The following is a 13,812-nucleotide window of genomic DNA, read 5'->3' as shown; positions in this document are numbered from 1 at the left end:
GAATGTGAATGTTCTTCATCAAAGAAAACGCAAACGTTGTCAGCATCTTTACTTGGCATTAAATTGTCTGATGTTGATGGGAAATGGAGTGCTGCTTTTAGTCAGATGACTTGCTTATCATTTGAAAACAAAATACTGGCTGGTTTTACTTAAGAATTTCCTCACTTCTTACAAATTGTAGTTGCCCACAGATTAAACACATACAAGGTAAGAGATTTTAAAGATAAAGCAGAATAGATTTTCAACTGATGAGTAGGTGCTACACACTAAGGATTACAAATACAAATAAGATATGTTATGCTCTTTAAGACACTACAGTCTAATGGAAGAAACAGAACAGTTAACAGATGATTTTACTTGCAGTGTGATCATGTGCCAGTGTTACAGGGACAGCTGGAGCCAGCTTGCAGGGGTAGGGAACAAGGCCTGGAGGAGGTGAGACCAGATGTGAGTTAGCCAGCCAAAGCACGGTGGTTGAGAAGGGCGTGGCAGGCAGAGGGGGTGGATCTCACAGGAAGAAAGCAGAATGAGCGGGTTCTTACAGGTAAGTGGATTGTAAGGTATGGCCATTGGGTAGCTGAAGAAGAAAAGGATGTACGTTGGATCATCTAGGACTTTATTGTTTTATTGTTTGCTTATAATTTTGTTTTGCCTTTGCACTTAAAAATGTGTATTATTTTTAACACATTCACCGAACAGATGTGGGCAGCTTTCGTCTAGGACATATTATATATTGTCTTTAACAAACAACCACCTGCCAGTTTTCTTTAAAATTGTTTCAGCAGAGGATGGCTGGACAGCAGTGTACCTATTGAGATCCATGTAAATTAACAAAGAGCTGTTGGCAGATTGTGTTGTGTGATGACTGTGCTGGCAGGACACACACAGAGACATGCGCACTCCTTCCACAGGTGCCACTCAGCCGACAGCACTTTTCACTGTGAATGTTACTGTCTTAACCCTAAGCAAACATGGCCGACACAGATTGGGAGACTGTGCCAGAATGTTTAGATTTCAGTCTGCCTGGCAGCAGTTGCTCCAAAGAAGCCTAGCCATGAATCTTTTTTTTTTCCCCCTTCGGTTTGCTTCATTCAGTCAGATCTGTTGTCATGGCTTTTAATAATTAGGATTTATAGCACCTTTTCACATTTTATTTGGCATTTGGACTTTTCATCATCCCTCCAGGGGAAGTATTGTCAGTATTAGAATGTTTAAGTTGTTTATCTAAGACACAGAGGTCAGCAAACTGTAGCCTGCAGTATGGCCCATAGCTAAGAATACTTTTTGCATTTTCAAAAGATTGTAAAAAAAAAATGAATATGCAGTAGAGATATGTGACTTGCGAAGCCTAAAATATTTACTCTTTGGCTCATTCCAGAAAATGTTTGCTGACTCCCGATCCAAGAGATAAAACTAAAATTGTGTATGCTGCAAAAGCCTGATATGTACCGATCAGGGAGGCTGGCCAGTGTGTTTATTATATTCTTTTTAGCTTAAAAATGCCTCAGCTTGAAAAAATAGATACACCCATATAATGGATCAGTACATAAAAAAAATAAAAAGGAATTTGATATTATCAGTAATGAAAGGAATAAATTATGGAATCATGCAACAACCAATGCATCCTAAATCCTTTTTGCTAATGAAAGAAGTCAGACCCAAAAGGCTATTTTTTGTATGTTTCCAACTTTTTGTGATATTCTGGAAACCATAAAATTATAGGGAAGAAATGAGATTAGTAGTAGTCACAGGTTGGGAATGGGGTAGGAGCTGACTACAAAGGGGCCTGCACAAGATAATTTTTGGCCTGTGGACTTGTTCTCTGTGGTTCTGTGGTAGAAGGTACATGGCTATGCATTTGTCATTATGCACAGAACTCTGTATCACAAAGAGTGAATTTTATTCTATGTAAATTATAAAAAAAAAAAAATCAACCCGATATAGGAGGAAAGGTAGAATGCTGTCTATGATAAATCAATCTCATTGTATACAGATGAATCCTATAGTCACAGTGAAGACTGTGGGCAATAAAGGAGCCAACCTAATATCTTTGGAAAAAGTGGTTCAGTTGGATACTGCAAGGCTAATGACCGAAGGAACTGAACTCAGACACTGTGTTCTAGTTGGCTTTCACAGGAGTGTGTTTTATCAATTCCAAACCTACTTAGTTGTATACTAAGGTTATAAATAAGAAAAGGGAGATGGCTAGAATGAACTCTGGTGCTGGATAGATATCAATCTGGATTCAGTGTGAGTATGAACTCAGGATATATGTATATGCATGTGTGTGTGTGTGTGTTTGTATACATATGTACACATACACATAAAAAGATGTAGAAGTACACATATGCATGTTGGTATGAGGTATAGTATACATATTAAGAGACTGGAGCAGGGACACGTCCCCATAGCAATGAGCACTTAGCACGAAGACCTTGGTTTTTAAATACTATTTTTCCATAAAAGGAACCAGGGTTCCTTGCAGAACTGGTTGCCCAGGGCTGGGGCAGTGAATACGCAGGATGAATCTTGTGCTGCCAGAAAGTTAGGAATTGGTTCAAAAAAGCACATTGAAAGGGCATTGGGACCAACCTGAGAGAGTTTCCCGTGGCCAGAGTTGGAACAACTTGAGCAACAAAACAGATAACAATAATATTGGGTTACAGCTCACAGGATAAAATAAATGTGTATGAGCCCATACTGATAATAAATAAGTAAATAAATAATGGGAAAGAAGTGACAGTTCTTTATAGAAAAATTCAAATCAATAAGTATGGAAGGAATGAGGGACATAGTCACCATTAGAACACCATAGATATGGTCTATCAATGGACCCTAAAATGTGTGGACAAAATTTTAAGCAGAAACAGGATTTTTACACTGTCTCAGAAGTATTTTTTTTAAAGATTGAGTAGTTATAGATGGAAAATAATTCTACGGTGGAGAATCCTGGCAGATAGTACCTTAGTGAAATGATCAAGGTACTATTAATTAACTAATTAATATCAGGTACTTGCTCATACGTGCACTGAGAAGGATGTTATTTCATGGTCTTCTTCCCAATAAGGTGTAAACTGAGTCTGTTTGTGAGAACACATGAGGCAAACTCAAATGGAGGGACATTCTATAAAACCTATAGTCTTCAAAAATATCAGAATCATGAAAGATAAAGACTGAAGGTCAGATTGAAAAAGACATGACAACTCAATGCCATGTGGTATCTTGTTTTGGATCCCAGAACAGTAAAAGGACACAAGTGGAAACTAATAAAAATCCGAATATGTTCTGTATTTTACTAGTATTGTACTAAGATTAATTTCTTAGTTTTGATAAATGTTCTGTGGTTATGTAAGGTGTTAACGCGAGGGGAAAATGGGTGAAGGATACAGAGGAATTTTCTGTACTATTTTTGCAACTCTTCTGTAAGTCCGAAGTTATTTTTAAAAATGCCTCGGGGCGCCTGGGTGGCTCAGTCGTTTGAGCGTCTGATCTGGGCTCAGGTCATGATCTCACAGTCCGTGAGTTCGAGCTCCGCATCCGGCCTTGTGCTGACAGCTCAGGGCCTGGAGCCCACTTTGGATTCTGTGTCTCCCATTCTCTCTGCCCCTGCCCTGCTCATGTTCTGTCTCTGTCTCAAAAATATACATTAAAAAATGCCTCAGGCATCATTGGCTTGATGGATCAGAGTTATTTCTTGACTATGCTTAGAATAAATTCATCTTAAATGGAGGCCGGTGTTATGTTTTCAGTGACTGGAAAAGTTTTTGCCTTTTGCTTTGTGTATTTCTTTAGAATGCTAGACCAGAAGGATGATGGCTGTGTCGTGGATATGCATCACTTCAACTCTGGGGCACAGTCTGTTCTGGCCTATGCCACTGTGAATGGCTCTCTCGTTGGTTGGGACCTCCGGTCTTCAAGCAATGCATGGACTCTGAAGCACGATCTGAAGTCAGGCCTCATCACTTCCTTTGCTGTGGACATCCACCAGTGTTGGCTCTGCATTGGTGAGCTGACTTTGAAGTCATTGACTGGGTTGTGAATGCCACTAAGGTCTGGAATTGCCTTCTTGTGAAAGTTTTTTCCTTTTTCCGCACTGGTAATTTTTTCCCATCTCCTTTTTTGAATGATTATTATGTTATCTCTTGAAATTTAATTTTTTTTTCATTAAAAATCAGATTTGAAAGGGTGATAGCAGTATCTCAACGCATGCACATTTCCTTTTTCTCTTTGTTCTTAAATGAGCCTCTTTACTTTATAATCATTATAGTGATCAGATTTGCTGGCATTCTGTTATCCTGCCAGGGAAGCAGCAGGCTTGGTTCATGCATGAGAGCATTTGAGTTCGGTCAGACTCGGTTTCAAATTGCAGTAACCCCAGGCAAGCTGCACAACTCTCTGAGTTTCAGGAGCCTCATCTTCAAATGGGGCTAATCCGTTCAAGGGCTGCTTTGAGGATTTAATGAGGTAAAAGCATCCATCACGGGGCCTGGTACTGGAGAAGAGCTAAGCACTGGTTTCTTGCTTTATTATTCCTCTTTGCCCTCCTTTTCTCGGAGGTGAAGGTGTACCATGTGATCTTGCTGACTGCTTTTCTCTGTTTTAGTTTCATGTTTTGCCCCCATAGGGCTTTGAACCTGCCCCTTGAAAATGTATCACATCTTATTTTCTCCCACTTGGCACTCTTTCTGAAGAATTATAATCTGTTGTCCTTGAATTTTGGTTTCTAGATTCCCTGAATGACATTAGGACATTGTTAAGTATATGCCCTCTCCTTCTTTATATATAGTATATATGGAATACATTGTGTTTGCCTTTTGTGTGAGTAAACTGCACAGGTGCAGGAGGATGTGACGCCAGACCCACAAAAGTAGATATGAAACTGCGCAAATTAGTAAATGGCAATGATGGCTCTCAGGTACCCTGATCAGCTTTGAGCCAACACAACCTGTGGCTGTTGGAGCCATTGTCCTGGAGTGGGGCAGGGTGACCGAGGGACCCTGTCGTCCTGCGTCTTTTTCTGATCCCAGTATCTCTGCTAGAATTGGAGACCAGTCCAAGACGACGCTGTGTGCCTCTGTCGGGAGCAGCTGTTGAGTGTCAGCGTTGGCATTATTCTTTTGGGATGGGGGGGCTTCTCTGTGGGGTTGGTCATGGGCAGATGTGCAGGTACTGACCACCCCAGTGTCTGCTGTGATTGGATACCCATACCTGGTTCCAGAATGTTTTGGAGACAAGGGCACGGGGAAATGATTGAAATGTGATGACAGCTACAGAGCTGCAGCCACTGTAGGGTTGGTTAAGTGGTCACTGAATGCCAGTAAAACATCTTCGGTGAGTTAAGGCATTCTGCACATTTTGACCTATCAAATTCAGTTTATGTATTCTCTAGACCTTTGGTTTTTTTGTGCGTGCCTTTGGCAATTAATACCAGTGTAATAATCATTCGTTTTCAGCTTACGTTTAGTAGCATTGTGATGAGCACTTCATATCTGTATTTAACAACTAGGAAGTGCTGTTTGACACCAGGGAGATAGCTTGACAGATAGATGGGAAGAATGAATAAAATACATTCACACAAAGCTAATGCTATTTGTTGTTTGTATAAATGCAGCTTGATGTACTTTAAGCATTAGACGGTAATCTTTTTGACTTTTTTTTTCCTTTAAGGTACAAGCAGTGGTACCATGGCTTGCTGGGACATGAGGTTCCAGTTGCCAATTTCCAGCCACTGTCACCCCTTCAGGGCTCGAATCAGACGCCTCTCAATGCACCCTCTGTATCAGTCCTGGGTGATTGCAGGTAAAATGGAGAGGGCTGGCTTTGAGGTGTTGGGGGATTTTTAAAGAAAGTACATAATACCCTGCTGCGACGACTCATGTTCTCAGAGTTTTAATGTTATGTATGAACCAAATGCTTGATTCTGTTTTGTTCTGATTATGGAAGTTCCCACCACTGCTATCTCACTGTCATTTCTTATTATCTTTAAAAATGACCTCATTAATCACCACCGTCACCTACTGTCTGCCACTGTTTCCCCTCTCATTTGTTTTCTTTCTCCCATATTTTTGTTAATATTTTGCCACCACCTTCCTAGAAATCTAAGTTAGAAACCTTGACTCATCCTTGTCTGTTGCCAATTCTTGTTGATGTGTTTCTTGCCAGCTTCCCTTCCCTGTCCTTACCAGGCATTCTCCTAGTAAGAACTGGAGATAAAACATGTGAAGCACACAGTCTGGCACACATGTAGTGCTTGATAAATAGTAGCTCGTTATGCTTACGCCTTCTCCTTGGTCGTCTTGCATGCAGGCTCTCCCCGGTCCCTTCTCATACACGTAGTCCGACTCATATACTGCTGCTGTTGGTGGCCATTACTCTGCTCGCCTCTTACCTGACTCATTGGTCAGTTGATAGTTTCCTCTTTCTGAAATAGTTCCCTTACCTGACTTCAGGGACATCACTTAGATTCCACCTTATCTTCCTTCCGACTTTTAAGTCGTGCCCTACCTCACCCGCCTTAGGGCTCAGTCTTTGGTCCTTAACCCTTCTACACTGATCTCGTCCCATGCTTTAAATACCACATTTCTTCAGATTTTTATAGCTACTTAAAATGTTCAGAATCTGACCACTTTTTGCTGTTTCCATCACAGTCTCTCTCATCCCAGCCACCATAACCTCTTGTCCCTATTAATGCAGTATCCTTGTAACTCCCTGCTTTAATCCTTACTTCTTCAAGACTGTTCTTTCTGCTACTCAGTACCTTCCCATTCCAGGTTACAGCCAGACTCCTCATGGGGATCTGCCCCTGCTACCTCTCTGACCTTCTTTATCGGTCAGGGTTCCAGCAGGAATCAGATGGCATACCCAGCGTAGGATGAGTTGAGGATTTATCTTCAGAGGAACTGTTGATGAATGTGTGGGTGTAGGGACATCATAAAAGCACAATGAAATAGGGCTAGTACCAGCAGGAGGGGAGGGGATGGTTACTGGAGTTTGGAAAGAAGATGAATAGAGAAGGCCACCTTGAGAGGAGCAGGGATTTTGATGTTGGAGTTTGGAAAGAAGATGAATAGAGAAGGCCACCTTGAGAGGAGCAGGGATTTTGATGGGAGCGACACAACCAGCCTGAGCTGGGACATGCATCTATCTATCCCTTTGGTCTCCTGCTGGGGCTTCCATAGGCCTGTATTTGTTTCCTACGACCATTTTGTTCTTATGTGTAATAAATTACCACAAAGTTGGTAGCTTAAAACAATACACATTTGTTCTACAACCGTTCCAGAGGCCAGAAGTTTGAAATGAGTTTTGCTAAGCCGAGTCCAAGTTGGTAGCAGGGTCACATTACCTCTGCAGGACCCAGGGGAGAGTCCATTCCCTTTCTTTTCCTGCTTCTGGAGCTGCTTGCCTTGGCTTGTGGCCCCTTCTTCCATCTTCAGAGCCACCACTGTAGCACCGTGCTCCATTGTCCTGTTGCCTTCTGCTGTCAAGCCTGCCTCCTTCTTACGACACTGTGATTGTATGCAGGGCTCCCCTGGATAATCCAGGAAAATCCCATCTCAAGGCCCTTAGTCATTTCTGCAATGTCACTTTACCGTATAACGTTAACATTCACAGTCTCCGGAGATGAGGACGTACTTATTTTAGGGGCTGTTAGTTTACCACAGGCTAAACCCATGTAGAAGTCCGAGGGCAAAGGAGCCTGTCCATGTGGCACACACGGGTCAGCCTGGCAGCGGGGAGTGGAACGTGCCAGCCCTACGGGCCTTTTCCTCCTCCCCCAGGCCCAGTCCGCCCCAGCCACATGGGCTTTCGGGCTTTCTCCTCGAACTAGACACATTCCTGATGCAGGGCTTGCACTTTCTTGGCTTATTGCCCCCATTAGAATGTAAGTTCTATAAAACGGTACTTTTTCCATTGTTTGCCTCATTTTCCTCAGCATGTAGGCCAGCGACTAGCTCATAGTAAGTATTTTTGCTTCAGTAAATATTAATGAAGGAATGAAGCCTGAGGTATTATCACTCACCCTGCTCAAAATAATGTCTTTCTCAGGCTTGCTGTTGCCTTTTTCTATAATCTTCCCCTGCCTTCATTTCCCACTCCTCCCTGTCACGGATTTGCTTCAGTCACACTGATTACTCATTTTCCCAGATGCCCAGAAATTGGAATGAGCAAAAACAAAACATTCTTTCTGCCTGAAATGACTTACCTGTATGCCACTCGTATCTGCTCAGCTTTACTTTTCTTTCAGTCCCAGAGGAAACCTCTCCACGAGTGACACTGATGCTTACCCACTGGATGGGATCTTTTTCTTTCCTTGAGTTCAGGTGGAATTTTGCAGTTGTTTTTGCTTTCATTGTCTATACATTTTTCCTCTGCTTCTAGACTGTAGGTTTCTTGAGGGTAGAATCTTTACGATTCACCTTTCTACCCCACAATTCTTTTCACTGTGCTGTATGCCAGTAAATATTTATTAGTAGTTTATTAAAGAACATCTTTTTTGCACTCCAGTCTGGTGACAGGGTCACAGTATTATTTAAAAGTAGTCGTAGTGAGCATTTTTTGCAGGATGAGAAAAAAATGGAAATAGGCACAGGCTGAGTTGGATTATCTACCAAGATGTGAAAGCTCTCAGAGCGGGCTTGTGGTGTGAGTAACCATTCTGGCCTGTGCTTCCCTTAGCCGTGCAGGGCAACAATGAGGTGTCCATGTGGGACATGGAGACTGGCGACAGAAGATTCATGCTCTGGGCCTGCAATGCACCACCACTCTCTGAGTCACAGGTTTGTCTCCGGTTTTCATTAGGCCAATCGAATTTCCCACATTACAAGCATTTTCAGACACTCTACCAAACCTGGTATCTGTTGGGCTTTTGGGTTGTGTTTTAAATTATATCGAGGCTTTCCAATGTCTGGGTGTTTTGGTTGCTAGTACCAGGAGGTTTGTGATGTGTCTGTGGAAGCCCGGTAAAAACCTGGGTTAACTGGAACATGACCACCTCACATACACTTTTAACTGTCATGCTACCACCATGGGTGCTTCACTGGGACAAAAGGTGGGAGAGGTTCATTTCTCCTTTGGTTGGAGTCCTTCTCCCAAATAGGCAGTTTTCAGAGGCTGAACAGGTTTTGCCTCTTTATTCAGAATGATATAAAGCCAATGCACTTACAGAAAATATGCATAAATGGTCTCTCATTTCTTCAGTTAACCAGGTGCCCAGCAGCCACTGCCACTCGACTTGTTACTAGAAATGACACCATCTATGGAATACACTGCTATCTTTAATTTGATTCCTGTTTCTTTCTTTTAAGCCTGTTCCTCACAGTGTCCATGGTATCTATTGTAGTCCTGCAGATGGAAATCCCATCCTACTAACGGCTGGCTCAGACATGAAAATAAGGTACAGTATCTGATAAGTGTACATAGTTAGGTATCCTTTAAAAGGAGAAGGATAATAAAATGTGGATGGATACTGTGGTTAATACTAGGGTGCTTATTCTAGATACTTGCAATGTTGTCATGTTTAACATCCTCCATATCTTAATTTTTTTTTTTTTTTTTTTTCAACGTTTATTTATTTTTGGGACAGAGAGAGACAGAGCATGAACGGGGGAGGGGCAGAGAGAGAGGGAGACACAGAATCGGAAACAGGCTCCAGGCTCCGAGCCATCAGCCCAGAGCCTGACGCGGGGCTCGAACTCACGGACCGCGAGATCGTGACCTGGCTTAAGTCGGACGCCCAACCGACTGCGCCACCCAGGCGCCCCAACATCCTCCATATCTTGCACAGATAGCTGTTAATACCTCATTTTAGTCTATGCTAGGAAAATCTCTTTTCCTAAGGCAAAAGAAAATAAGTTATGCATTGATGAATGTAAGCTAATGACCATTACTTCCTCCCCCCGTCCTGAGATTATCAGCACTTACTTCCTCTTCCCTAGGTTTTGGGACTTGGCTTATCCAGAGCGGTCCTACATTGTTGCCGGAGGTACTAGTTCCTCGTCTGTGTCCTACTCTAGGAAAATAATTGAAGGCACTGAAGTCGTCCAGGTACAAGCAGTCTTGTTTTCTCTCAATTTCTATAGGCACACAAATGACTTTGGCCAAGAGTGGCAGTATTTAAGAAGAACATTTATTTTCTTTGGGCTTTTCTGTGATTTTTAAATTAACTTTTATTAAGGTAAATAAACATATAAAGGGCACACACATAAGTACCTAGCTCGAAGCAAGCACTTTATACGCTTGCTCAGTCCTTACAACAATTTATAAGGAAGTACCTTTATTAGAAAGTTCAGCACCATGAAGTAACTTGGCTGAGATCATCCAGGTAGTAGGCAGCAAAGCTGGGGATTCAGACCTGGCTGTTGGAACTCCAAATCTTGTGTTCTTGAGTTGGGTAAAAACTTCAAAGGAGGTAACATACCTGAAAGTGCCTGGGTCCTAGAAGGTGCTCAGTAAATGAACGAAAGCTTCCTTTATGACAGATACTTATTTACATCCACCGCTCTATTATATACTGTCTCTTTTTTCTTTTGATGGTGGCAAAAGAAATTGGATTGGCCTCTTTGTAAGCCACTACTCATGGGAAACAGAAGTTCATTTGGACTCTCTTTACTCCTTGTCTTTGTGAAGGGAGGACTACCTCACAGGAAGTTTTAGCTTTAAAGACAACAACCACCTGTCTCAGAAGAACAATATTCATAACAGGTACAGTGTGGTACAGGCTTTTAACTTCTGGCTTTCTCCTTTTAACCATGAAACAGGAGATTCAGAATAAGCAGAAGATGGGACCAAGCGATGACACCCCTCGGAGGGGCCCAGAGTCTCTGCCTGTGGGACACCACGATATCATCACGGACATCGCCACCTTCCAGACAACACAGGGCTTCATTGTAACTGCTTCTAGAGATGGAATTGTTAAGGTGTGGAAATGAAAACTTCGTGGTCTGTATAATTTGTAATAAAGTTATAAGTTTACTGTAACTTGAGAGCAAAGGTATTTTTAGAGGACAGAAGTGAGATTCAGTTCTTTCATTTTCAAAATTATGTCTCTATATAATACTGTCTCATGATTAAACAGATCCCATCCAAGGTGGTTAAGAAGGTTGCACTCAACCAATGTACTTACACATTATCTCTGCAAGAATCAGCCAGACAACAGTATCTGGGACTTCCTACTGTATATGTCACAGAGGTGAGGAATTTAAAATGCTAAGACTTCTATGATCTAAGTTTGTACTAAAAAAGATGGGTCATAAGCTATAATAATGTAAACACATTTTTGCTATTAAAACTGCTATTCAAACCAGCCAATAAAATGTATTCAAGCATCTTGAGTTTTTTGTGTTTTTTTGGTGTTTTTAACAGTAAACTTTAGCAGAAGAATAAACTCTCCAGCAGCATTTGTTCTCAAGAAATAAGGCACTCAATGTCACAAGGAATCGGCGACAGAACTAGGCCTTATGCCCACATTTCTGGACTCTCAGTATTTTGTTCTTTCTGCTTTATCATATCTTTCTTCCTGTTTTACAGTCTGCCTTATTATTTAGCACTAGAACTGATCTCCTGTGTATCAACCCTAGAAAAATGGTTCTCCTTGGCCATCATTACTATTTTTTATAGGCTTTAGTATAAATTCTGAAAGTTGGCCCTTCGGCTTGCTTTTATCCAGTGTCAATTATTTATTAAATGCATGAAAAAGAAAGAAAAATGAAAGGATTAAGTTGTTAAAGACATGCCAAAAATCTGTACTTCCAGAAAAAGACCAAAATTGGTCTTTCCCGCAAAAATAAACCCTTCAAGCTTATCACTTATTATTTGTACATGAACTTAATTCTCTGGCTACATTTAACTGTCCTCCATTTGCAGAAGGGTTTATGCGGTTTGAAATTAGTTACATGAGTCTGTAAACCAAAAAGTAAGTAGTCTGACTCAGGGGAAAATACTACTTAAATACTTCAAAAACTTAATTTTCTGTAATTATATGATTCAGTGATGGTACATGACAGTGTATAGGTATGGCTCCATGATTCAGTGCACTTGGTTTTGTTGTTTACCTGTCTAAACTCATCAGAAAACCCTGTCATTCACAAAGGTCTGAGGAGTCTGGATGTCAATGAGGCCTTATAGCCTAGGGGAGCAGTAGGATTTGCAAATTCGACATTGTCATATTACATTGCCCCTGTTTCTCTTCATGTCTGTTAAGACCGTATCTGTGGGGTTTCTAGATTTAATGTCTGCAGAGGTTGGGGGACACTTGTTTGAGCTGAGAAGGGCTTCAAGCCTAGAGACATTAGTGAAGCCACACCACTGATCAACATTCTGAGGGGAAGAATGGAGTGGGCCGATGGAGATGTAGTCCTTTCCCCCCCTGATCTTGCCACCATCCATTCTTCTTCCCGCTTCAACTCTCCCCTTAAAAAAAAGGGTCATTTGGTTGAATGGTTACTGTTACAATCTGATGCCACATTGAAGTTGCATCTTTTCTTCGACTTTTTTTTTTAATGTTTGACTCAGAGCTCAAGTACAGAGATAATAGGCATGTCTTTTAGAGTCAATTAATTTACATGTTTAAACCAAGAAGGACCACTGCTTATTGAGTCTTGGTTTCAATAGGGTTTTATTTAGGGGCGTCTGGGTGGCTCAGTCGGTTCAGCATCCGACTTGGGCTCAGGTCATGATCTCACGATCTGTGGGTTCGAGCCCCGCATCAGGCTCTGTGCTGACAGCTCAGAGCCTGGAACCTACTTCAGATTCTGTCTCCCTCTCTCTCTTCCCCTCCCCTGCTCACGCTTTGTCTCTTGAAAATGAGTAAGTGTAAAAAAAAAATATTAAATAGGGTTTTATTTATTTTTGCTGCTTTTCCCTTTTAGGAGAAAGAGGTGAATCATGGAAAATGTTTTTTTTTTTTAAGGAATTTTTTAAAAAGGAACTTAATATTTATAGTATGTTTTAGATCCTTCATCTATTAAGGATCAAAAAGACCCAAACTGCTAAAATAATCTCAATTACCAAGGGCAAAATTTTTTGGTGTATTTTACTTACCAATGCAGAAAAAAATAGACAAATACATATTAAAAGTATTTCTAGCAGTAAATAGCAGTTTTTGCTTAATCCAAAGTTAAGCAGAAAAATCCCTTTTAAAATACCTTTTAAATATTGCTCATCAACTTGCTCTACTTGAAACATAAATTTTTCCTAAACTCCGAAGCACCACTTAGGATATGAAAAAACGTGATGTGCTTTATTCTTCTCTATTTCCTGAGTATGAATGTGACATTTTAACTCCTCCCCCCTCTGAAGACATTGGGAGCTATCTCTATGGAATTGCCTGAGTACGGATGGCAGAAGTGGTTTTAAAACACAGCGTAGGTGACCCTTCTTTCCTAGCTTTTATGAAGAGCGATACGGAAAAGAAAATCACCTACTGGTCTTAGGTGTCGGTAGCCATCTGCCCCCTGCTTCCAAGCAAAGTCTCCCCCGCTGAAGAGAGGTTCTGCCAAGCAGGGCCATAGTTTACCAACGCTGGAGCCAGCTCTGAGAATTCGAGGTAAGGTCCAAACATTGTGTCTCAAATAATGCTACTCTGGCGTTTAGTGGTTGGAAATATTAGCCCTTCATAAAGGTTAAGAGTTAGTTATGTGATCTTGATGGGGGGTGAGGCGGGAGCAAGCTGTCAGAATGCTACTAGACGCTAGGCACTTGCAAGACCCTTCCTGCTTTAACTTACTCTAATCTCTTTACATCTCTGCAGCCCCGGATGGATTTGTGGCTTAAAACATGAACAACTTTATCTTTTCCAAACTCAGTATGTATTTA

General features: G+C 41.4%; 1 protein-coding gene across 1 annotated transcript in view; it reads left to right on the top strand.

The window, feature by feature from the left end:
• The window catches only part of PIK3R4 (phosphoinositide-3-kinase regulatory subunit 4), a 79,342-nt gene extending 68,012 nt beyond the window's left edge, over positions 1–11,330 (top strand). Inside the window, exons 16-21 of the mRNA XM_030329617.2 lie at positions 3,793–4,004; positions 5,668–5,799; positions 8,677–8,777; positions 9,306–9,394; positions 9,936–10,044; positions 10,758–11,330. Of these exons, the coding sequence (XP_030185477.1) occupies positions 3,793–4,004; positions 5,668–5,799; positions 8,677–8,777; positions 9,306–9,394; positions 9,936–10,044; positions 10,758–10,928 (814 nt within the window). The 3' untranslated portion in view covers positions 10,929–11,330. The remainder of the gene's footprint in view (positions 1–3,792; positions 4,005–5,667; positions 5,800–8,676; positions 8,778–9,305; positions 9,395–9,935; positions 10,045–10,757) is intronic.
• Positions 11,331–13,812: the final 2,482 nt, after the last annotated feature.

The sequence above is a fragment of the Lynx canadensis genome, chromosome C2 (assembly GCF_007474595.2).
Source record: "Lynx canadensis isolate LIC74 chromosome C2, mLynCan4.pri.v2, whole genome shotgun sequence".
NCBI lineage: Eukaryota > Metazoa > Chordata > Mammalia > Carnivora > Felidae > Lynx > Lynx canadensis.
This window is presented reverse-complemented; position numbering and strand designations above follow the sequence as displayed.